We start from the raw sequence: 25989 nt of genomic DNA, 5'->3' as shown, positions 1-25989 counted from the left end.
TGTCTTGACATTCATAGTTGCCACATGGGATTGGCTACCTGAAACCTAACCGCTTGCACTCCCCAGGGTCTGTAACCCAACCCCACCAGTTCTCCCCAGCAGATTCTCCAGCCACCCATCAGGGCTTGTCTAAGCATTCCATTTTACCAGTCCCCAAACCTATGCATGCCAAATAAAATTGAGCACTCTCTCCAAATGAACTCACATAGAAATTCAATCCAGTCAAAAACTATGTCCCCTTATTTCATGGTTTGTTATTTCATGAAATCCAGTGAAACAGTAAGCAGAGCTATCTCTCTGAAATGTCTATTGAAATATCAGTTGCTCTCCTCTGAACTTCGGGTTGTGTCTTTATAGCCTTGCTCCAAGAGAACAGTGCACATTTTCGATTAGTCCTCAAATTTCAGGACTTCATATAGGTGTGCAATGCAGGTGTGGTAGGTTTACACAACAGCAGACAGGAATTTGCAAAAGGAAAACATGCTGAGGCTCAACTTCTAGACATTTCCAGAATAAAATTCCTTGATGTGCCATAATGCCTTATGTTGTTGGGTCTACAATCTAGATTAACATTGATGTTGGAATGGTTATTCAGTTAGTCACCACCCCACTTTTAGTTACTGCAACTTCTAAACCATTTTGTTCAGTCTTTTCCTGCGTCCTCATTCCTCTCATCTGAGAGTGTGTCTGTAACCATGACTGCAAACTCCTCCTTGCCATATGCCTCAAAGTGTGATCAGGGTTGAATCACAACACCAGTTGATGGATATCCCTTTCCATCTTCTGTCTCAACAAGCTCCATGTAACCAAAATGTAAACCCAGTAATGATTTTGGAGATCAACCGGTTTTCTTGGGTACTGGTCTTTTTCCAGAAATTTCTTTCTTGCCTATTTATGCTCCTGAGGCCATGGCTCCTTCGGGAGTCCTGCAGCAACACGATAACACAAGCTTTCTCTATCTCACTTGCTGTAATGAACGCCTAAGAAATTGCTGGGATGGACCTAAGCAGACTGAGGTTGCCTTTGGTTGCCATTTATTTATGTGGATCGTGATCTCTTAATTGGTGATGGTGCCTCTCCCAAGATTCGCTGTTTATCCATACCAGTATTTGCTAGTCATCGAGACGTGGTCTGGTTGATAAATCAGCTCTGGTGCTTCTCCTGTGATTGCATCCACAGCTGCTCTCCACTCCTCGCCTCCCCATCTCCCAGGAGGCGCCCACAGGCTGCTCTGAGGCCCTGCAGCTTTCCTGCTTCTAAAGTTTTATTCCAAGCTGCTACAACTATTCTTATTAGTCCATGTGCCTTGGTACTAATGACTCCTAAATTTAACCTCCCTCAACGGCTATTTCCTTCCATTTGTAACAGTTTCTGTTCATACTCTCCATTGCAGATGCACCGTGAGGGACGGTGACTTCCCAAAAGACCATTTCTCCTCATCTATCCCGGTCATCCTTGCCCTTGGTTTTGTTTGGGGGATTGTGGAGGCCCAAAAATGTGAGCCTATCTCCACCTTCTCTGATGGTCAGAGAGTTTCAGCTTGCTGCAAGTTGCTGCCATTCCACTCTGACCCAAGGTCAGAGAGTTGGCACTTACTTCTAGTCCTTCAACTTATTGTCTGTTTCTATCTCAAACAAAGGTCCCACCTAGATTTAGGTCAGAGAGTTCTGCTCTCTCAAGGTTACTGTCAACAGGTGTGGCTAATATCCAGGCCTTATATTTCAGGTATAGATATGTTTCTACCTCAAACAAAAGTTTAAGAATCCAACTAAGTTCCTACATCCTTAGGGAGATAGCAATGGATTCTACCCAGGGACTGGTTTGCCTACAGCCTACAGAATGTTTTGGTCTAGTGTGTGAGCGTTACTTGTCTTGTTCTTGCAACAGAATGTTTAAGAATGTAGGCAACAACCTTCAACTGGTATGCTTATTTTCTTGTATCCTGTTAATGCAGTTTTTTTTATCTTACTCCTACCTTTTGGGGTCGGGGTATTTTAAGCAAATGGAAATTAAACGCAGGTGATTTTAGTCTTCACTGGAACTCCTTTCCGGAACTATCCTGTGTTTTCTGTTTTATTATTTTCATTCATGGCTTCATTCTCTTTACTACATTTCTGATTCCCATGCCCCTACCATGGTAAGTGATATTTTTGTCGAAGCTGGTCTCTGACAGGGGATAAGGTCTTTGTATGCAGGCCCAAATTGGCCTTAAACTTGTGATCCTCCTGCCTCAGCCTCATGATGCTGGGATTACAGGATGTGCCCCAGGCTAGGCTCTACAGCATGGTCATGGCCATGGCCATTCTTTTTCTCTCAGCTCCACACACTGAGTGTGAACAGTGCAGTACTCCTCAAGCTTCGAGGCTGATTTGAAGCTTGTTCAAATGCCGATTCTGATCCTGTGGGTCTGGGGAGAGACTTCAGGGGTCTGTTTTTGTAATAAACTGTCAAGAGATGCCAATGGGTCTAATCCACAGACAACAAATTCAGATATGTAAATCAAATATTTGGTCCTTCCTGCCACCTTTTTTACCGGATCCCTCTTTGCATGCTGTTTGATTCCAAGCAGATTGTATTTTTTCAGGGTTATCACTGTGCTTCCTGCTAGAAAGTTCCTGTCTTGTTAATTGTCAAACCACCACATGCTTGGCTGCTACCTCTGTGTATCCTACATGAACTTGGTTTTGAGCTGTTTTCTTCTGAGACTCTAGAAATTTGTGGAGTTTTTCCAAAATACAATGTTCTCATCTGTCGATGCAATTATTTGTTTAATGGCTTGTTTTCTTTTCATCTCAGACTTCCAATGAAACCTAGATCATTCCTGTTCAAAAGGAGTTAGGTGTGTGCAGAGGTGGTAAGGCCAACAGTCTGGGCTCACACCCGGCTTTGCTTTTCTCCCAACCACCATATTATGTTCAGTGTTCTGCATGATTCCCAGCTTTCTCAATTTTAATATATTCTTTCTTAGTTTTAAGTGTTTTATCATAGAGCCTTGGATTTTTTCCAATCCCATGATTATCTCTCTATTAAAACTTTAATACAAAAAGAAATTAGAGAAAAAAAAAACCAGACTGCTCATTACTTTGATTTGTAGAAGAGAGAGAATGGAACATTTCTGCTAGAGGGTTTCGAGAAACCATATTTACATTTGCATCATCTCAATTTAGGGGCCTGATTAGGTTGTGTGTTATGATGAAGATGCACTTAGCAGTCAAAGGGAAGTGGCGTGGGCTAGAGTAATGAGCAGGAGACTTCAAGCCAGGAGCCCCAGTGCTATTTCTGGCTGTGACTGGCTACCTCTCTGACCTTGAACAACTCTATCTCAATGCCAAAGACCCTAATAGGCTCTTTCTGCCTTATAGCATGGCTGTGAGAGGTTAGGTACTTAAGTGTTTACTATAGAGGGACTATGAAGTGAATCAAAGGTGAGGGCAGTTAGGGGTCACAAATGGAACTGGAGACAGGATCTCCATTCCTACAGCTCATCTAAGAAGTCTGTTGAGAGATGGTGTCTAAGAAGTGGGACGATGGTTCAGATCACGTTTCTATGGGAGAAACAAATGCTGAGAGGTTAGTCAGTGGATTTTAAAGCTTTTAGGGAAAATGCCAAGACCATCCTATCATTTATGGGGGCTTAACCGGATGGCACACATTCTTTTCCTGGCAGCTCCACACCCAGGATCAGGGAGCTTGCAGCGCTCAGCCTCTGGAGGACATACCCGAGGATTGGTGCTCTGCTACCCCTGACTGCGGGAGTGAGACCTAAGCCTGTGATGTTTTAAAGTAGGCCAAAAGTCACCTGCTCCCTCCAGCAGTCCTTGTGGTCAGTAAGAGTATTGTGAGAGGCATCAATTGTTCTTCATTTGAGAGCCTCCCTCGTAAAGGGTCAGATTGAGGGGTAAAGGGTAAAGTGCTTTAAAACAACAAACAGAGGAACTCTTCCATCCTGCATAGGTTTCTGCAGACTTCCTAACAATCACAGCTATGGTTCCTGTCACATCTTACCATTTTTTGCCCAGACTAATACTTACTAAAAACAACCTAATATCAATAAATGGTATTTATTAACCAATAGTTCAAGTACCTTGAATCAGCTACCTTATTTAATTATATACCAGTCTTTGAGGTGGGCACTGTTATTAACTTCACTTTACAAATAATGATACTGGGAAATAAGGCCATTAAGTAGTTCACCTAACATTATATAGCTGGTAAATTTCAGTTCCGCAACTAGAACCCAGGGCATCTTGCTCTAGAGCCTTAACCCTTAAGCACCTATACCTATAGAATGCAATGTAACAGAATAAGCACCTTTCTCTGGAAGTCCATGAGTAGAGAGACTAAAATTATTCTGGAATGATTAGTGATCTCCTCAAATTGAGAGCTTAGTCTGATAGTTGACTAAGGGGTCAGGCGGGTTACTAGTAGGCTCTTGCTGCTCAAGCATCCTCAGCTAGATGGCAAGGAAGGCCTCCGTTTTTGTGGTTGAGACAGTTGCCAAGTAACTCCACACCTTGCATTCCAACCCCCTAGGGAAATCTTATTCTTTGCTATCAATTGATTCTCTCTTTATATAGAGAGCATAGACGGATACCACCCAATTTCAACGTACCAAAAGCTCCCTTAAAGGATAAAATGAAAGACTCATTTTTCTTGAGCCACAATAATTTTCTGCAAAGCCTTTCTGACATTCTCTGTCAACTCTTTTCTTTTCAGCCTCTTTGAATAGTAGGGGAGAAATTTGGGTCCCCTACTAAAATTTCGGTGTATATTTTCCCGGTTTCCTGTGATCTGCTTAAGCGTCAGCATAAGCAAGGTCCTGAATTTTCCAGAGGCAATTGCTGTGGGATCCAAAAAGAAGAGGGATAAAAAAGAATTCCCAATGGGATAATATAGAGCCCTACCAACATCTACAAAGGCAACATTGTTGCTTAGTCACTGAAGCCAAATCTCCAGAAGGCTCCAGGAGCCACGGCATGTGACCATTCTTCTTTAGCCCCTTCCCCCGAAAGGGTCACAAGTCAGAATGCTGCATTCCTTTTGGAATGACCGGTTACTGTTTCCCTAAGTACAAGTTCATGTGCAATAACTGACCCCAGAAAACCTGACCAGCACAAGTGTGAGAGCTTGTCACATTAAATGACCAGAAAACCATTACTACCTGATAGAGGGGTAATGGTGCAGAAGAGATTAGAGACACTCCCCATGGAGCAGTTCTGAGATGCCGCCCAGACGTTAACTGGCTGCTAAGATATCCATACTTAGGTCTGGGGCTTAAAGATGGGGGGAAGAAGATTCTTGGTAGATACCAAGAAGAGAAAAGGGAAGCAAACAATCAATGGCTTAGTCCTTCTCTTCCCCGTAGATCTGTGCAGTTCATAGTGAAATTAGGATTCTTGACTTGACTTCGATTCCAATACACTCAATAGAAATTATTTTTCTGAAGAGAGTGCTTCAGTGAGGCTTGAATACACGGAAGGTAAATTAAATCTCATTTTACTGGACTGGAAGAATTCTCTGCCAAAATGAAGTTTTGTTTTTTGTAATATGGATAAAAGATCAACCCCCGCCAATTTGCCTTATAGAAAATTTGTGGGGACATGTGCCTAGACTCTTACAAACTTATTTAAGGTTGAGTTAATGCTATCTCTGGTTCTTCTACTATTCTGTTTTTGTTTGAGCAGGTTTAATTCAACCAACCCGAGCCTAAGTTATTTACTCTCTCCCTCGGTGATTTGGTGTGAATCTCTGCTATATTCTTAGAAGAAATAAAAAACTAATCCCACTTAAGCAAGGAATGTGAGCTGCAGTCTCTTCCAGAATCAGGATGGCCTAAGCATGGTGCATAAATATGGCCAGCAAAGAGAGATGAAAAGGTCCTTGGTGTACCAGCATCTCAGCTGTCTGATCTTGTCCCATTGGCCTGTATCCAACTTTGAGAGTTGCAGATCACGTGATTGGGTCCCAGAAGCATCTGTTCTGTTCTGTTCTGTTCTCTTCCTACACCACAATCCCCCTAACACTTGTTTCTCATACCCCATATTAACCTAAACATGCTGTACAGTTTTGATAAATGTTAAAAAGAAAAAAATTCCCAGGAAAGTAATAACAAGTATCTCAAATTCTATTCTATAAGCTCAGAATCTTGCATCTGACTATTTGGAAGCTAACCCTGTATGCTTGCTGCAAGTTGTATGACTCCTCTGGACCTCAGTTTCCTTATCACTAAAAATCGGGGGAATACTTGAAAGGAGATGACCATCTTAAGTCAGGGAGATGGCAGAGGTGAGAGTTCATGAGATTCTTTTGTCAACGGAGGAACTGATAATATGAGTCCCACCCTGGATCGTACAAGGTGGCAGGAGAAAACTGAATCCTGAGAGTGGTCCTCTGATCGCCACGTGAGCACCATGTTATGTGAGAGGCTGGACACACACACACACACACACACACACACACACACACACACCCATGCATGCACACACACATGCATATACAGAGAGAGAATTATAAAAACACAATCAAATTAATTAAGTGAAATTTTAAGTGCTAAGTCTAAAAGTATACTCATAGAACTAGAAACGCATATGTCTAAAATGTGAGCAAATGTTTAGGTGCTAAAGCATGAGTGATTTTGTGTTGCTGTTTCCCTTTTTGCTTTTCCATATTTTCTTCCTATTAATCTGCATTAAAACTGGTCTAGGAACTGAGTGTGGTGGCTCATACCTTTAATCCCAGCACTCAGAAGGCAGGGTTTGAGGCCAGCCGGGTCTACCAAGTGAGTTCATGAACAGCCAGAGAAACCCTGTTTTGAAAAACTTACAAGAATAACAAACTAATTTAGAAAATAAATGTTTTTACGTAGAGAGAAAAAAAAATCAGTGAAGCTCCCAAATGGCTGATGATGCTTGTAATGCTGAAAAGATCGACAAGGAGAAAGAGAGAGAGAGATGGCAGAGGGGCAAGGATGGCAAAGTGCAAAGGGAAATTTGAAACCGGAGATGTACTTCTGTGAGCCCTAGCCTTGCCTGGTCAGTAGGTTGAGGAGCTTTCCACTTTCCAATGTGGTCTAGCACCCCGGAATGTGTGTTATTTCCACATCTTATGGACCAACTAGACACACCCATTTGCCTTTCACGTGGGTTGTTCCTAGAGATGAGCCTTTTCCCATGGCCAAAGTTAGCAGAGCTTTTGTGTTGTCAAGAGTGACGGTAGGTTTGACCCTAACCCTGCAGGCTCTCCAGACCCCTGAGGCCCTAGGGAAACTTCCCTTCCTTCATTTGCATGACTAAGTAATTACAACTCATAAAAGTCCCTAACCCATTAGTTAAAACAGGGTCCAATATTTGACTCTGACCCACTGCAGCCTGGGCCACAGGCTGTCTGCATGCTTTCTGATTTGTCCTCAATTTATAAGCAGAACAATCTATAAATAGAAACTTTTTTTCTAAGTCCCCAGGAGGCACTGGCAGGTTTTCTAGTTTGTGTGTGTTTTCTTTCAAAAGAATAAAAAACAAAAAAGAACCAAACAAGTAAAAAAAAAAAAAAAACAAAAACAAAAACAAAACCAAAACAAAACATGGCACAGGTTTATTTCCTTGCCCAATGTTTCTCCATATTTCACTTCTAGTTCAGCTTGAGAGCATTCTGATCAGTTTGAACTTCAGGCTTGACACCAGCTGGACACTGCCCATGCTGTGCTCCATAGGTACACACAGGTGCTCCATAGGTGAGCTCCACTCACCTGTAGATTCTGTACCTAGTGGTGAACCCCTGCCGGTAACGTTCCATGAAATCAGCATACTCCTGGGCGCGGTGGAAGGGGCCTCGGTCTGTGAGCAGCCAGTCCAGGGGAGCCTGGGCAGCCGAGGAGGCATGCTGTTCCGGGACCACAACGGCCACGGTGGCCGAGGCAGCCAGCACCCACCCGGGCACGCCAAGTGCTAGCAGGACTGCCCATGGGGCGGCCTCCGGCCAAAGCCCTCTAAACTGAGAGCTGCGCTGCCACCTCATGCTTCTCCCAGGCGGTTAGTGTCTTCATTCTCTCGCCACGCTCTCCCACTCCGTGCTGCTCCTCCAGGGCTCCAAACTAGAAAAGGACAAAGAGAGGTGTGAGATGGGTACAGGACCATATCCCATCTGAGAGCATCATACATAACTAGACGGTGAAATCCTCCCTGGTGATGTTAAGCAACCGATGCCCTAAGACATTGACTGAGCGTTCAGTATGTATGATTTTATTTCTTTAAACACAAACTTAGGAAGAAACACCATGTCGGCATCTTACAGATGAGAAGAGGGACCTCAGATTAAGATGGTGACTTCTGTCCTCACAGCTATGAAGAAGAAAGAACAGTTTGAGCTCAGAGGGTGTGAATCCCAGCTCCATTCCTACCTGGGCTCCCTAAGTATCATCCGTCTTACAGACATATTCATTGCATATTTCTATGATTGCCTCATAGACTGAGTGCTGCCTTCTGAAGTTTGGCACTGGGCTAGGAGCAGTCTTATGCTTTAAATGGAGAATTGTGGGAGAGAAAAGTACTTTTACCCCTTTGCTGCTCTGAAGCTGAGAAAACCTGAGCAAATCACTCTTTTCTCTGGATCCATGATGGGTTCTAGAGAAAACAATTTGACTACGCAATAGCTATTACTTTTCTGAGGTTGAACATCCAATCTAGTCTTTGTTCGAAGATGGTTCAGGGATAGAGCTGGAATGGAAGATCAGAGGAGATTCCCACACAAGGAGTCCATGGGACGCCTTTTCTCCTCACCAGGCAAGAGAGCCCCTCAGGAGTCACTCTGTGTCTCTTTCTTTCATCCTTGCTCAGCTACCGAGAGTATATAGCATGCCTGCAGACATCCTTCTTGAAGGAGTGAGTGAGGGTATTCCCTGCTTTCTCTGGGTTGGAGGGAAAATGCCAACAAGAAGGATGCTTTCTGTCTTTCTTCATTCCTGACTGCCTCGTGAGTCAGCACAGGCTTTGATTTCCAGGGCCTGCACTTTTTCTAAGGACAATTCGTCATCTTTATCAACCTCTAGATGCAAGGAATCATTCAGTACTGCCAGGTTTCCTGGAACTGCCGCCGTTTCGCCAATCTTTAATTTCTAGCCTGTGCTGTCACAGCTCTGTGCGTGTCTGCTAGCCAACACCACTTCAGCGCATGCCAGAACGACTTCCGATGCCCGGTACCTGTAATTCATAGCTTGATGATTGCCGCTGGCTGCCGAAACCCAGTGATAGGATGCCTGGCGGTGAGGCAGACATGGTGATTTTTTTACACTTTCATTCTCCCGCAAGGGCAGGCAAAGAGGGCTTCAGTACTCCATGTGCCTTTCCAGAGTCACCCCCAGGGCCTCTCTGGGATGTGTCAGCTCACTAAAGGGTCTGTTGGAGGTAAAGGAGGATCCTGGAATTCCCAGCTCCAGAGTTATACCGAGTCTGAGGTACAGAGGCCTCAGCACGGGTACAGGATGCTTCTCAGTGTCCCTGTATGTAAGGACGGAAGGACAGAGGGAAGCCCGAGGATCTGGGCACTCGGATAGCTCTTCTTCTCCCTGGCTGCTGTTGATTTGGAGCTGGGTGCTGAGAGATACTTAGAAGCTGTTCCCAGTATTAAAGTTTCTTATGTAGGCATTATAATTAAAAAGTTATATTATGATGGGAACCAGAGGAGTTGAGCTAGAAATATAAGCAAAATGTAAACCTCAAAAAATCTGTCTTCTTGCCAAAGAATGCTGCACTATTTGGTGAGCCAGATTAGGGGTGAGAAACTGTGCCCACTTACCCAGCCAAGGGACATACTTACCCTTCAGATCTTAAAACATGATAACCTTCCCATAATTAAAATAGTGAAGCTAGTTCACAAAACTGGACAGGCTAACCAATGAAGCAAGAGAGCTGAGTAATAACCCTTACACAGCAGTTAGGATATAAAAAACAAAGCCACCAGAGACTAATTGGGTAAAAAATGAAATATTTTGTATATAACATTGAGAACTTAGTGCCAGATGGATTAAAAAGTTAACTATAAAAAAGTAGAACCATAGAAGGAAAATCTCCAAGTGTTCAAGTGGTTTTTTAAAAAACATAAGCTCCCATTACCAGGAAGAAAAGTAATTTAAAACTAAACAGAGGAATCATCCTCGCATGTGGAGGGAGTAGGCAATTTTTACACTGAAACAATTTGATGAGGAGGCCCAAAATATTTCTCATTTAATCATTCACATATTCATCCATTGAAGAAACGTAAATGAGAACCCACAAGTGCCAGACATTATGCTAAGAACTGACAATGCACGAGCAGGTGCATATTGCCTTACCTGAAGCTCTACCATTAGTGATTTATTCCTTTTATAAAATATTGCTGTGTTTCTTAAAGATGAACTGGTGGAGGGGTGAGAGGTTTGTTCATTTGAAAAACTGTGGTTTCTTGACAGAGGAGGCCAGCACAATACACACAGTAAGGTAGAAGTCCACAACCACGGGTGGAAAGACACTCTGGAACCAGAGTTCTAAAGTGACTCCCCCAAAGCCCTATGCACGTCTGTGTAAGCCTTCTGTAACTCTGTGCCCTTGAGTGCGGGCAGGGCCTGGGAGTAAGATGGACCATCGGGCTCTATTAGTTGACTGTGAGTTAAAAACGGATGAATGGGAAAGTTGACAGTCCAGAAAGTCACTAAGATGATGGGTGCAAAGAAAGGCTTGTGGATTACCGTGAACAATAGCCTAAGTGGATCCAACCTAGTTGGGTGAGCCTTCAGGAGAAAAGAGTGGTATAAGTTGACCAAAAAACAGAGCAAATGAACATTCTGTGAACTTCTTGTTAAAGTCATAGCAAGGAGCCAAAAATGACATCTAGACTTGAGAGCAACCTCCAGCCAGCAACTAGGAAGAAAGTGGGAGCTTCTATCATATAACTGGAAGGAAACAAACACTACCAGTAGAAAAGGGCTTTGCACCCCACAAAGATCTGTTTCCACGACCAGCACATTGATTTCAGACTGGTAAAAACTGGAACAAAGGGCCAATTACCTTATACCCACGCTTTTGAGTCACAAGGGCTGTGAGCCAGGGCTAGGGAGACAGCCCAGACAGTGAAGTGCTTATATTTTAAGTACAAGGACCCAAGTGTTGTCCTTACAACCTGCTTAAAACAACCACACAGAAAACCTAGAGCAGTGGTGTGTGCTTATAATCGGAGCACTGGGAGAGGTGGATCCCTGGGGCTAGCTGGCAGGACAGCCTATTTCACATATTCCTGTGAAAGACCCTGTCTCAAGAGAAAAGAAAAAGAAAGAAAGAAAGAAAGAAAGAAAAGAAGGAAGAAAGGAAGAAAGGAGAAAGGAAGGAAGGAAGGAAAGAAGGAAGGAAGGAAGGAAGGAAGAAATAGAGGTGGAAGATGCCTGTTCTCTGTCCTCCACACACATGTACATACATGTAGCAGTGTGAGCTGACAGATTTGTAGTGCTTTACATGATGTTTGTTATGCAGCAGTAGGAAAACAAAGCAAACAGAAGCAGCTCCAGCAACTTCTAAGGATCTGGTGCTTCACTTTCCATAGAGGAAGTCAAGAGGTTATTTTATGGGAGAAGAGGCCACCATGGCAGTTTCTAGAACAGAGTAACATTAGTTGTCTTCCCCGACTCTGCCCTTACACTATACTCTTCCTTTGCCAAGTACACTGGTTCATCTAAGGCCATGTGTAAGTTTTCATCATCCTATCGAGTGTATTGAATTGGCGCTTCTCAAACATTATATGATGCATCAGATTCCATGTCCTTCAGCAAGGAGTCACTGTGAGATTGTGACAGGGTACAGCCTGGCCTAGCCACTTGACCTCTTGACAAGACTGGCTGCTGTGTATCCTATGCCATGATAGCCACAACCTCACCTGCTGCGTGAGGGTTTCCTAAGGACAGGTGAGCAACTCCTGGAAAAAGTGTTTGGAGGAATCAGCCCGTGTTAAGCATGCTTCTTGTCATCGCTGTTTGTAATTATGCCTTTTCAGCACTCACAATGAGCTGGAACCTGCCTGTTACAGGAATATCAGCTCGGGAATCAGATGATTTTGATTGCTGGGCCCTGTCTGCTGAGCACAGCAAGAATGCCTGGATTCAGGGCTTGCCTTTCCCCAGAAAAGCCTGGCCTGGGAATCACACACTTTCCACTTCAGTGGTTTTCCTGGGGGATCTGAAGACTTTTTGACTATAAGAAAGAAGATAGATCCTTAAGCAGGTTCCAAAACTTCCTCAAAAAAAAAAAAAAAACCAGATAATTACCGTGTTGACAGTTGTATGAAAATCAGACTTTTGATGGGGAGCAGCTTTTTGGCCACTTCCTGTTTATTCTTCGCACTAATACCACTGGAAATTTTGTAACAGCAATCTGTCAAGCAAATCTGGACCGTGTAAATTCTCAGTGTCTGGTTCATCATTAATAAGTAGGAAGATGTAACAATTAGTGCCTTTCCCATCATGCTTTCTGCTTTCGCCTGTCCAAAAGCTGACTGTGGGAGCAGATCTCCATGTTGTCTGGGAGGATGGTGACACAGGGGCCGTGCTGGCCCTTCATGAAAAGTGTTATGGATTCACCTGAGAAAATGAATAATTTTCTTTTTCTCTACACTTAAGGCCATTATATACCTAGAACAGATACATCGGCTATGCATCAAAAGTTTAACAACCTGTACGCTTTTCTTGGTTGAGTACATAAGCTCAAACCTGTCCTCTGCCATCATGAATTAAATTCTGATGCAACTTAATTTTCTATTGCAGTTCTGTCAATAGAGAAAATCGGGTAGAAGATGAGGTCACCTGAGAAGTGGGTGGTGCCATCTTCAAACAGTGTCACCACCACTCTGAGACTGTTACCTAGCTGGAAAGGCTTGGGTCTCTTTTGAGTTCTCTTGTCTTCAGCCACCATATCTGCTTGGCATTTCAGAAGAAGGTACACTTGTGATTTGTGGCACAGGCTGCTAATGTAAATTCTTGGCAAATGAAGCAGACACAGGAAATGAATGTGAATTAGTGTGGGACTGAGCACTCACCTGGGGTATGCAAGGCTCTGTGCTCAATCCTTAGCAATGAAAAGTAAACCATAAAAGACGGTTACTGAAGAGGAGGGGCTGCATCCTGGAGGGGCTAAGTGTATAGTTAAGCTATAGGTATAAGGGTAGTATTTTGACTAATAAAACCGTAATGTTAAACAGTTAGTAAATGCCATACAAATTAGCTAATATGTATGTGATCACTACTGCATATGAAGCATGAATAATAAAATTATCTCTTTAAGCAGACGAGAAGAGGGAGGCTAAGAGCGGCGCCATGCAGTGTGAAAGGTGGCATGCTTCAGTCGCAGATCTAAGTCTGCGTGACGGTAACTGCACCAGTCCCATGACTTACAGCTATGGAAAGTGCTTGCTTGTCACTTACAAGATACTGCCTGGAGGCGAAGCCCTTTCCTGTGGGAGCCTCACTTTAACCATCGGTAAGATGGTTTAGGAGCCAAGACGATCCCCAGAATACTGCTCCGCACTGAAGTTCCGTAATTCTATGCAAACAGAGGGGGCGCAATGCAAGGAAGCCATGGTGCACAGAGAGTAAAGCAGGAGATGAGGTATGAAGCAGAAAGTCTTGCCAGCAAGAGCAGTGACATTTCATAAAGTGATTAGTCAGTGACATTAAGTAAGTTTTCAAGCCATTTAAGTGGTTAATTGGCCAACTCTGTTGAGGAGTTGTTTGCTTGAATTAATCCGAGGGTGTCAGTGCTAAAAAAAAAATCACGGAAGTGTTGTTTGTTCTTGTCATCCACAACATGTTGATGCAAAAACCTGTTTATCCTAGAAAGGAAGGGTAGACAGAAGTGATAGAACACTCCTACAGCCAGGGCCGCGTGGAGGTAGGATGCTCTTGGCTCCCACAAAAAAATGGGTCCTTTCCTCTGTTGGGCCAACCATTGCTGTTTTCCCCAGAGGGTCACCACAGACCATAAAGGTCTCCAGTTGCTCTTTATAGAACTCCAGTGGCTCCAGCATCCCTTCATTTGAATCCAGGCAGGTGTGGCGTGGTATCTGTTGCCACTTCTGTGACACAGCCTCCACCTTCAACCCTGGGACTGGCATGAACCAGGGAAACTATATACATCTCCCACCAGTCAGACAGCAACTTCCAACATGGGGATAAAGATACCCTCACTGCATAAAATCAGGTCAACAATATTAATAACTATTTATGCAGAGAGGAGCTAATCATAATTACTGTTTACTAAATGCTCTTACATTAATTCGAGACCTTTAAGAGGGGTGGCTGAGAGAGGCAAAGGGGCTCTCTGGAGGCTACTCTACAGAAGGCAGCAACAAAACTCAAAATCCAGATATTGTCACTTGGAGGCTACTCTACAGAAGACAGAAACAAAACTCAAAATCCAGATATTGTCACTCGGAGGCCTACAGCTCACCTCTCCTTATTCTGCTTCACCCCTGTCTATCTGGCAGCCAGTGGGTTATAAGCAATGTCTACACATAAGAGCTGTACTTAGGGATGGGGAAAATCTGGTAGACACGGCAGACCCAGCTCTTCACTAGCCAGGAACGAAACACCGGATTTGAGGCTAGTGTCTTGAGCTTTCTAAGTCATCCCACATAAACAACCCTCACATGTGCCAATCATCCCAGTGACATCAGTCCTTGTAGGCTTTATCCCATTCAGGCCCTGGATTCATAAGCCTCTCTCTGGGACAACTAGCCCTTCATTTGTCAAGGACAGAGTCATCTGTCACTTGCTAAGGCTTCATACTCATCTCCTGGGAGTCCTTGTCTCTTTCCTTGGTCCAGACAAGCTAACTGCAGCCTCTCATGATGAAGCTGGGGTCAGAGAGTGTAGAGCAGGGAGGACTGTGAGCACCGCATCCAGTCCTGAGACCAGGAAGGCTCGCCAGAACAGATGGCGGCAGCCCTGCTAATCAGTGGGTCTTCTAATGAGGCGTTGTATGTTTTGAACCTTTAATCTCCACACAGAACCCTTTTACTTCTCATTCAAGAAATCCTAGCAACTCCTATTGCCCCCTACAGACCAGTCTGCCCTCTTCCTACAGGTTCTGAGACATCTCTGGGAGCCATTTCAAAAAGGACTGGCTCACAGAGCAGACTTCAAGAAAAAGAAACTGGAAGCTGGTTATGGTGGCATAGACCTTCCACCCCAGCACTTAGGAGGCAGAAATAGGCAGATTTCTGTGAATATGAAGCTGTACCTGGTTGATATATGGAGTTCCAGGCCATTCAGGGCTACATAATAAGATCCTGTCTCAAAAGACAGAAAAGCATTATAATATAGCAATGATATTTCATAAGGTTATGCGATTTGGAGACCTTAAAAGGTATGACCTCTGGTGCAAGAATGGTGACAGGGAAGCACACACTTATTTTTTACTATTGTATCACAATAGTAATACTAGTGTGAGAAACAGTCCATATACACCCTTTCACTAAATATGGCTTTGTTGTTGTTCAGTTGCTAGGCTTCTGGTTGTTCACAAGTGAGAAAATAGCACAGAGAGGCAATCTTCTAACTTTGTGTCTGCATCTCTCAGACTCAGAGGCGCCCCTCCCGCAGTGCCTCACAGCGCTTACAGCGGAGGTCTTGAGTCCCAATCCAGGGAACTAGTGCCCTCATTCTAAAGTTCCTCGAACCTGAAACTCTAGCTCTGTGCCCTGCTGCTGTGCTACTGCTGCCTGGCTTCCCTGTCAACAACTGTCCGTCATGCCTTGCAGACCCATTTCCTCCAAGGAGCTTCTTCAAGTGAGGATCAGTGCTGATTACACACTTACTTGGCCTTTCTTCTGACCCAGCGACTGAGCAGCCAAGGCTAGCTACACTCTATGTCTAAGGACAGAGTTTGAGGCACAGACTATCAATCGGGAAGGAGGGGCAGGGAATAACCATCAGCTGTAATCCATTGGGTTTCAGCTTGAAAGCCCCTTCACCTGGCTCAACTGATTAGAAGTCTGTGGCTACTGGAGGGGAAGGAATGCCTTCAGGCCTGAGTGTTGGTTTAGGGATACCCAGGTCCAGTGCTGAAAACAGAGCTTGTTCTGTTCCTGCCTCACCTCTGTTAGAGATGAAGTGACATCTTCCAAGTCTAAAGGCGTTGCCGCCCAGAGCTGTCACTAGAATCCCTCCATGTGTGTTCAGTTATTGTTACTGTGGATCGAGCGCTGGTCTAAACATGTGTCCTACATTAACTCAACCAAAGTTCACAAATCCCTGCAAGACTGGTGCTGGTTGGGAAGACCTCTGACCTAACAATGGCACAATTACAGTGTTTGACTTTTCCGTGGTGCCGAGCAGCAGCAGCGAGGGGCAACTTCCACTCAGATGTGTGATCACGAGAGGGAGATGTCCATATTCTACCGTGAACTTCGTTGGCAAGTTGTGATGTTCCTTTATTAGACATTCACATGTTACATTCATTTTCAATAATTTCAATTTACAGCAGGCTTATCTGAACATAATTCCATCAAAAGTGTTACATAATACAGAGGAGAAAATTCAGGAGCTCAGTAAGGTTCTTCCAATCGAATCCTAGTGCTCTCTTGTTGACTATCGATGTAAAAGCTACAGTCTCCACACAGCAGCTGGAGATGCAGGTCAGGCTAGACACCTGTAGGTCAAAGTCACTAAAACAGTTCTCCAAGCCAAGGGGTAATCTGAACTCTGCAAGGGCAAAATCAGAGGAACCTACCACTGCCCTTCCAGCTTGACTACAAAACTCAACACCTCCTGCTTCTTTGAAGCTGCTAATTTCTCTACAGATGGCCTCTCTGCATGGCCTCTGAGAGGGTGGTGGTAATTCGGGTAGGGTTTCTCCAAAACAATGCTTCTCAACCTTCCTAATGCTATGACCCTTTAGCACAGCTTCTCATGTTGTAGTGACCCCCAACCATAAAATTATTTCACTGCTACTTTATAACTGTAATTTTGCTGTTATGAATTGTTATATAAGTATCTGATATGCAGGATATCTGAATGCGACCCGTGTAGGGGTAATGACCCATAGGTTGAGAACCACTCCTCAAAAAACTTAAGGTCAAAGGTTGGAGAAATGGGTGAGCAGTTAAGAGCACTTGCAGCTTTGGCAGAATCTCCAGATCTTGGTCTCAGCACACCTTATCAGAAGACACACAATTGCCTCGAACCCCGATTTCAAGGAACCCAATGCACTCTAGCCTCTACAGGTACTGAATACACACAGTACACAGTAACTCATGCGTGAACATACACTTACACATACACATTCATTTAAAAAATACATTTTTCTTTCATGCTTATTTCCCTAAGCCCAACTGAACATATACCTATCCTCCTGTTTCAGGTCCAATCTCAGCAAGGCTATGCAAGGAACAAGGGACTTACAATTGATGCTGGGCCCTATGTCTCCAGTTATATGTTCCTCTACTTCACATGTAGGCAGATAGTCTTCCAAGAACTGCCCACCCCCCTGCCTCATTCTGAGCATCACTGGAGTTTGTCTCCTTGTATTCTGGCCAAAGGTTTAGGCTTTTTGTGACCAAAACTCCTGGAACAATGCCCTTTGACTCCACTCCTCCCTCTAGGCATATTCGTCGACCTTCCCAGTATCCAATATGACTTTTCTACCCACCCCACACTTTTGCCAACTGTTGACTCCATATTTCAAGGAGAAGCACAGCCCCGCTCTCTGTGTTTCCTTCCACAGTGTAGATCCCATTGCTTAAGCCCCGCCTGATTTTCAGCAGAGCTTCTGGATACACACAGAGTAGCTGGAGGTCTGCAGAGCCAAAATAAACTCCAGCCAGGCGCTCAGAAATCTCTCATCACTATGCAGGTTGCAGTATTGAGGTGGGGCTGATATCAACTCTCCATTCTGACCTTCAGTCCTCAGTGCGTCTCTCGCTATTGGCTTTCTGCCAGGCCTGTCATTGAATCTGAACTCTTAGCCCAGGACCTGCCCTACTTGGGCCTTGGCACAGACCAGAATGTAAAATGATAATGCCCTGAGCTGTGCCAAACAACACAGAGCTCTGAGATGCTAGAGATGCAGATGTGACCAGCAAACACATTGTTTCCGGAACTGTGTTTGTAAATATATGAGTTGCCTGACAGCTTGCAGAATTAAATATAGATGCTACATCACAAACTCGTGCTAAAATAAACTATATGCTGCTCAATGAATGTCAATAAGTACACCGAGGAAGAATCATTATCCTTTTGGTAGCGTAGTCCAAGAAACCCGTATCTAAGCCCTTTCCCTCTTCCTTTCACCTCCACCTTTCTCTTTTATTCCCTCACCCACCACCTTCACCTTCTCTCCACTTTCCCCTTTCCGACTGGTACTAATGTAAGGGGAGCTGTGGAGCAGGATGAAGGGGAAAGGGGGAGACAATCAGTAAGGTTGCTGCAGAAGGAGGAGTGAATGTGGTAGCCAGGATGAATGACCTTGGGGGTTTACTAGGAAGACTGGTGCCTTGCAGTTAACCTACTCGGGCTTCTTGCCTTGAGGTACCAAGTCTAAAGCGAAGTCCTGGGTACCCCTGGCAATTTGCCAACACCCACAGATGGGAAGTAGGTCTACCCATGCAGCAGTGTGAATCCCCTCTTTAGTTCTTGAGCCAAAGACTCTTTTCTTTCCTTAGATAGGCATTTACAGACAACCAGATCTTATGTCTGAGCCCACCTGCTAAATAAGTAATGATAAGTTAACCGGAAACTGCTGTTCATACACAAAAATCAGTACCCCAGAAGAATTTCCAAGGGGTCTTATTCAGTAGTCAGCTGCAAAGGCTTATTGCTGTGCAATCTGGGGTGTGGATGAAAAAATCAAAAACAAACAAGAGAGCAAGCAAACAAACAAATAAACGCCTCTTCTTTGCCCAGCTCCCAGAAGACCCTGCTCTAGGCATTGAATCAAAAAGAAGTGTTTTCCATTTAAGACAACTTCTAAATTGTCCTGAGGATTTGTGCCAGCCATTTTGAATTTATGTAATTACTATGCCATTTCTATATTATTTGTTTGTTGTATTGGCTGTCAGTTTTTTTTAAAAAAAATAGTGTGTGTGTGTGTGTGTGTGTGTGTGTGTGTGCGCGCGCGCGCGCGCATTGGAGTGCAGGTACACATGTGCTGTAGTGAACCTGTGGCATGTGGAGGGCAAAGGACAGCTCTGGGCAGTCAGCTCTCTCCTTCTACCATGGGTTCCCAGGATCAGATTCAGGTCACTAGACTTGAACAGCAGGTGGTTTGTTGTTGTTGTTGTTGTTGTTGTTGTTTTTAAACCAGCTGAACCATTTTAGGTCTTAAACATCAAATTCCTTTCCCATCAAAATGTGAAGCAAAGACTTAGACACATTGCAGCGATTTGGGCACTGCCTAGTGGCCCTTGAGCAAAACTGTTTAAGAGTCCCCAATGGAGAACTGAAGTAATTCTGAAGAAATTTAACTTGGTTCTGTCTCAGGCTGCTACAGCTTCGCTAAACTGTTGTGACAAGTGAGACCCTTTGTAAAATGTGGCATTCATCTTCCAATTTCCTTCCGTTTAGGGAAGTTAGGAAATATCGAGCATCCGTCCAACTAGTGCTTCTTTTGTTATAATTATTTCTGTTATCTTTTGCGATTGGTAAGTGGATCATTTCCCCTTTCCCTCGCCTCCCTCCAAACCCTCCCTTATAATCCCCCTTGCTCTTTTTCAAATCCATGGCCTCTTTTGGCTCAGTTGTTAAAGCTAGGCTCAAACACAAATGATAATAAATGTTTTTTTAATGGAGAACATTCCATTTAGGGAGAATATAAAACCAAAAGCAGAGGGAGGCAGCAAGGGCCAAGAGGCAGTGCTTCAGGTTCTTGGAAAGAAGGCTGCAAATCCCTCTTGTAGCTGTCTTTGTCAAGTCCTATTGCCCTAAATCCTGTCAGGGAGTTGTGCACTGAGGACTTGGACCTCTCACAACTCAATGATACTCAAGGTGTTCGCTTTCTGAATAAAAACTAAGATTCCCTTTTGCCTCATCCTAAATTATTTCTGTGAGTGTTGGTCCAAATCTCTGGAGAAAATTCATGAAGTAATTGTTTAGGAATTTTAATGTACATTCGAAGATCATGTTTCTCAAATTTGTTGAAAACAAAATTTATGTAAGAAAAATCCAGCCAATCCCTTACTCTGGTGGTTCTCAACTGAGGAGAGGGGACGGGAGTTTCCGTTCCTAGGGGCCTTGGGTGATGCTCTCATTGGACTAGATGGAAAGGGTGTGTCTCATGCAGTGGGCTAAAAACACTGATTTATGTCAATGAATTCCAATGAGCCTGAACTCTGAAGTATTTCTGAAAAATGTGAGGCCAACTTTTAAAGGAACTTTATTCCTACCTGCCGAGGGCCTAGTTTCTGTTATACGTAATGGTGTCCATGTCTTTGAATTCTACCTTTTCCCATTGCTACCTTAAGGCCTCTAGTTACCTGCTCAAAAGGTCCTCGATATCAGCAACAAAGATAATGAAAAAATTCTTCTTATTTAATACTTACTGTCTACTAGAAACTATGTGAAACATTTTTTTTTTCCATCGAGGTTTGATTAACCGTTGGGGAGAGTGAGCTACTTAAATAGCCAGACTTTTTTTTTTTTTTTAAACAACTTGCTTCCCTTTTTCATCTTATTATCCTAAGTCAGTCAGGCGTTGGGCTGTTGTGAGGACAAGGACAACTCATACAGGATCTGTCTAAAGCCACATGAGTATAGTTGAGTGAGGCAGAATCCCTGAGGAACAGCAACCTTATTACACACCATGGGGGTTAGATATACAGAAGAATATGGAAGAAGCAAGAGTCAATTTCTTTGACCAAAGAAGAGTGATAACTAGGGGATGGATGAAAGCTACATAAGACTTATGACTTATGGTTGAGTCTTTGGATTGCAGGTATGAGACCTAGCTTCAAATATATATAGAAAAATAGAGGTGTGGATATATTGGCAGATGAACTGATTTAGATATGTCAAATTGTACATATATTTGTTTATGGATGAAATATAATATGATACTCTGGATTTGATTTTGGAACAGAAAGAAAGATGTTAGTCGAAAAACTTGTGAAATATGGAACAGCTTGTACCAATGATAATGTTAATTTCCTTGGTTTTATTTTTATTTTGTCCTATTTTATCTTTGAGACATGCTGGGCTCAAATTTGCTATGTAGTTGAGGAGGATCTTGAATTTTTGACCCTCTTGTGTCTGCTTCCTGAGTGCTGGGAACTACCCGAGTTCAACTGTACCATGGCTGTACAATAGCAGAAGCTGGGTGGGGGCACAGAAGACCCCTATGGTCTTTCTAACTTTTCTATGAGTCTAAACATTTTCTAAAATAGATTTTTTTTGTTTTAGATTAAGGCATATATACACACATGCACACATACACATTCATTTCTTCCCTTTAGAGCGTCCTACCACACTCACTAGTTTCAAACTCCTGGTTTCTAAGTACTGTCTCACCACTAAAGGAATTAGAGGTCCTTGGAGAAGAGGACAAGGTGGTTAATGTATAACAGGAGCCTGCAGCATTGCTTTGTGATAGAAATGGTGGTGTGCTGGTACACTTTTAAGCAACCAGATCTGGAGGGAAAAAGTCATTATGACATTTGCCAGTTTCTGTGATGTAAATACTCTTCCCAAGCTACCAACTGGATATGGAAGGCGCACACATTTCCTGAAAAGTATGCCACACATTCTTTTAAGCCCTAGCTCCTGCACAAGCATGATAAACAAATTCTCAAATAATAATAGGCACATGTCAAAATAACACAGAACTACCTTGAGAAGCCTGCTCCCATGACCTCCAGGACAAGATACACGCCAGTGAAGGAGGTATAAGGCCACTCTGTCTCCCAATCATCTATCTCTTTTGTTGGTCAGTTTGTATGTAGAATGTAGAGATAGCTACATTAGATAGGCATGTAGATAGGTAGGTAGGTGAGAGATAGGTAAATAGTAGATGAAGAGGAGAAATAGTTTTTATTTAGTTTGCTAACTAAAAGATGAAAAAAAATACTGAATATAGAAAATCACTTTGCAAGCCGGGCAGTGGTGGCGCACGCCTTTAATCCCAGCACTCGGGAGGCAGAGGCAATCAGATCTCTGAGAGTTTGAAGCCAACCTGGTCTACAAGAGCTAGTTCTAGGACAGCCCTCAAAGCTACAGAGAAACCTTGTCTCAAAAAAAAAAAAAAGAAAGAAAGGAAGGAAGAAAAAGAAAATCTCTTAGCAATCATCACAGTAATAATCTATTCAAGTAAAAAACAAGCACAGTGCTAAGCCAAATTTATAAAAGTTGATCAGGTTGATGGTGAGATGTTTCAAACTTTTAAATTATCTCCCTCAGAGTCTAGACAGCAGTCACAATTACACTCCAGGGGTCAAAGTTTACATTATCAGTAATAAGACAAACACCTTGAGCCACCTGATAGGAGTCAGTGAGATCACAGAGCCACCATGACATATTCTGATTACAATACCTTTAAGAGGAATATTTAGACATTTTTAATCTCTCTGCTTTAAGCATACAGACTTTGAATGGAGGGTGGTTCCACAGGAGTGAAGGATCAAAGGTCCTGACTCCCGACCTTCCCAGGTTAACTCCGCCCCCTTAATTTATGATGGCCTCTGCTTCAGGACTGAGGTAGATAAACGTGGTACGCAGCAGGGTGTCATCACTAGGCAAAGCTTCTTATGACTGGGAAGCCTCAGACAGATGTTAATTAGTCAGTTATTTTTATTATACAGGTCAGAACCAGGGGACAGGAAACATTGCTTCACAAATCTCTGTGACTGTAAGCAAGTCTGAGTTATTTTCATTTCTTTCCTATATTGACAATAAGATGTACTACTCTCTTCCAGCTATCTTCACACAACTACATGTGAGATTGAACCAGAACATACCAACAAAAGGCTGGGGACTCTCTAAAGGAAAATACTGTAAATGAATTTATGTGAATAGTTGTTATCAAATGCTGAAATTAGGGTTATTTTCTGTGATTTTGTATATTCCCACATTTCCAAGAGGAAAAAATGCATTCTTTTTTATGATCAAAAGAAGGAATTTTTTCTAATTAAGAAAATAAAGGCAAGACAAGGATTCAGAGCGCTTGTCTGTCCTCATTTTGTCGTCTGTGGCACTCTTGGCAAGACGTGAGGCTAGCTGATCACACTGGAGAATCTCGGCCACCAACCTGAGCAGCTGCTCAGACAGCCTTCCTCTGCAACCATCCTAGCAATCTCACACTTGTTTGCTCCAATCCTGTGAAGCAGATCTGTCTGGGTCTAGTGTAAACAGAGACACTCCATCACACTCATTCACAAATGTCTCTCCCTCGGCTAACACTGGGCCCCCACTGCCTTGATGTTCCGCCAACTCTACAGCCCTGAGCTTAGTCAGTCCTTGGCAGGGAGGCACATGGGGATACCCAGGCAGATCCTGGAAATGACACTGGTGACTCAGCAGGACACAGCTTCTGTTTCCTTTGTCCACCCCTACTCTGCACTAATGAGCTGCCCGGAGGCTATGGCTGCCCTCCTGACATCCCAGCTGGTGTGCTGGGCCATGGGAGCAATTACACATATGCCTTCTGTGCTTGTTGTCCCCAGAAATTTCAATTAAGGATGCTCTCATTTTTTTCCTTTCTTTCTTCCTTCCTTTTTTTTTTTTAATGTCTTCACTTAGAGCGCTCATTTCTACTACAGGCCACAGCATAAGGGAGTTGTAGTTTCCTTGCACAACACTAGGAGGCATCACTCATGCTGTAGACTGGCATTTGATATTTCTGAGATGTACAGAACCTTTAAGTACACACAAGGGGCTCAACCACTTCTTTTCTTCTATCTCTCAGTCCTGAAAGTGGTAACACAGCTGTCTCTTGGTGAGGTAGTACATTTGCAAAGAAAAGGAAGCAAACACATTATAAAGAAATAATAAAGGTAAATTTGTCTGACCATGTACATATCTGGATGCCATTAGTACACCCCAAAAGTAGAGTCTCCTGAGGAAGCCGCTTGCTGGATTTGAACCTGTGATGGTATAATGGAATAGTGGAAGAGGTGACTTGGAGTAATATATGGTATCCTGACTTCAGCCATAAGGTACCACTTTTTTGAAGAGCAGAAGTTAGCAACATTTGCTGGACAAACTGTCACCACTGGAGGGAGAGAGTGGGCAGGAGTAATTAGCAGAATTCTTAAAATACTTACCTTTCCTTCAATTGGATTCCCTCCCAATACAAATCCTCTCTCTCTCTCTCCCCGATTACCTCTGCATATTGCTCTTGAATTGACACTTATGCAGCACTCTCTGCCACCCATTTTGCATCCCACAAACACCATGAAGCTTGGCTTCCCTGAAACTAGTGGCCACTCCCTCATCACCAAACCAGGGAGCTGTTTTACTATCTGTGGATAGTGTTCACTGAAAAATACGGCTTACTTGGGAATGTGAGTCACCAGGCATCATTCTTATTGCTTTAAATACATTGGATCTTTTGATCTTTAATACAGTTAAGGGCAATGTTTTCCAAAGTTGTTTTATTTTTATGATGAAATTGAGCTGCCCAGGGGAGGAGTCAGTTACCCTGAATATCAGTACTTCATCACCAGGGTGGACTATCTGGACCAAGAACCCAGATGGTATCCAATAGGTTTTATTCTCCTCAGTCCACTTCTCCCATGTCATTCTATGTTTCTGCAGCTCTTCTTGCTTCTATAGTTCTGCCTTCTATTGCCTCTCTCTCCAAATCCAGCATCCTTATGCACTTGATAGCCTTACGTCTGTCTGTATTGGAAATCTGTTCTAAATTAGTCCTGGAAATACCGTCGAGGGAGCAGGGAAATGGAAGCACCCCATAAAAACTGAATATTGCAGAGAAACAACCCAGGAACAGGGACACCATATTTGCAAGCAACACCTGAAATTCTTAGATTTCATATGCGTAGACCAGGAAAGTTACCCTGTTTTGGAGTTCAGTGTGTGATTTTTAAGGAGTCAGATTATGTAGCCAATTGGCAGGAGATTTGGAATCATATTCTGTGCAAATCTTCTTTACTATAGCACAGGGACTCTTGCTTGAACACCATTTTCTCAAAAAAAAAAAAAGAAGAAGAAGAAGATTCTGATTTCTAACAAACACCAAAGAGACTTATCACTCACATAGAATTTCCACATGTCCACTCTCATGTACCTGCGCATTGCAGCGTATTTATTGCCGGAAGCTTCACTTTCCCCCTTAAATGCTTCTGCATTTACCCTCTACCTTCTTCTTTAGACTCAAAGGTATCTCACAGTCTGTCCACACACAGTCTTGTTTTCTTCTAAGTCCTTAGCCCCTTGGGCTCTGGGTAATCTCTCTCTTCTTCTTTAGGGGCTATTTGCAGCAGGATATGAAGGCCATTAGTCAATCAATAACTCTTTATTTAGAAAAGGGGTGGGGAGGCAGGAACCTGGAGTTTTTAATTCAGATCTAGCAACTCCTGGGGCATTATTGGGAGCGGTCTAAAAATAAGCCTTTGAAAAGCTTGATGCTGCAACCCTTGGAACTTTACAGCTTCCTAGCCATAAACAAGAGCAGTTTGCTGCTGCGGGTGGGAGCGTTCACTGAATTCCCCTTCTCCTGTGGTTGTTGTATCTTCCTCTAACTCTCTAACATCACAGGTATTAACTATTGCTTTGGGCTCTTTGTTTCTTTTGTTCCTGCCTCTTTTCTCTTTTCTCCACATGTCTCTTAGATATGGATTGAATTTCCAGCCATCTGTGTTTCTATCCTTCACACCAAATACATCCACCAGTGTATGAAGCCCTGTATTAAAAGTCAATGCAGGCACACTGGGCATCTGTAATATGCCTTTTCTCTTATCTGTTTACAAAAATATTCCCTCAAGAGTCAGCATATGACCAAAGGCCTTTGTGCTTCCTATCAACTTTGGAGGACT

The 25989-nt window shown here is 43.4% G+C and overlaps 1 protein-coding gene across 2 annotated transcripts in view; it reads right to left on the bottom strand.

The window, feature by feature from the left end:
• The window catches only part of Brinp2 (BMP/retinoic acid inducible neural specific 2), a 100693-nt gene that overhangs the window by 39318 nt on the left and 35386 nt on the right, over positions 1-25989 (bottom strand). For both annotated transcript variants that reach the window (XM_041662924.1, XM_041662925.1), the window contains exon 2: positions 7745-8089. In XM_041662924.1, the coding sequence (XP_041518858.1) occupies positions 7745-8013 (269 nt within the window). In that variant the 5' untranslated portion in view covers positions 8014-8089. The remainder of the gene's footprint in view (positions 1-7744; positions 8090-25989) is intronic.

This window comes from Microtus oregoni, unplaced genomic scaffold (assembly GCF_018167655.1).
Source record: "Microtus oregoni isolate MIOR12 unplaced genomic scaffold, Mior012 000013F_ref0000133, whole genome shotgun sequence".
NCBI lineage: Eukaryota > Metazoa > Chordata > Mammalia > Rodentia > Cricetidae > Microtus > Microtus oregoni.
The sequence above is the reverse complement of the archived record's forward strand: the minus strand, read 5'-3'. Positions and strand labels throughout refer to the sequence as shown.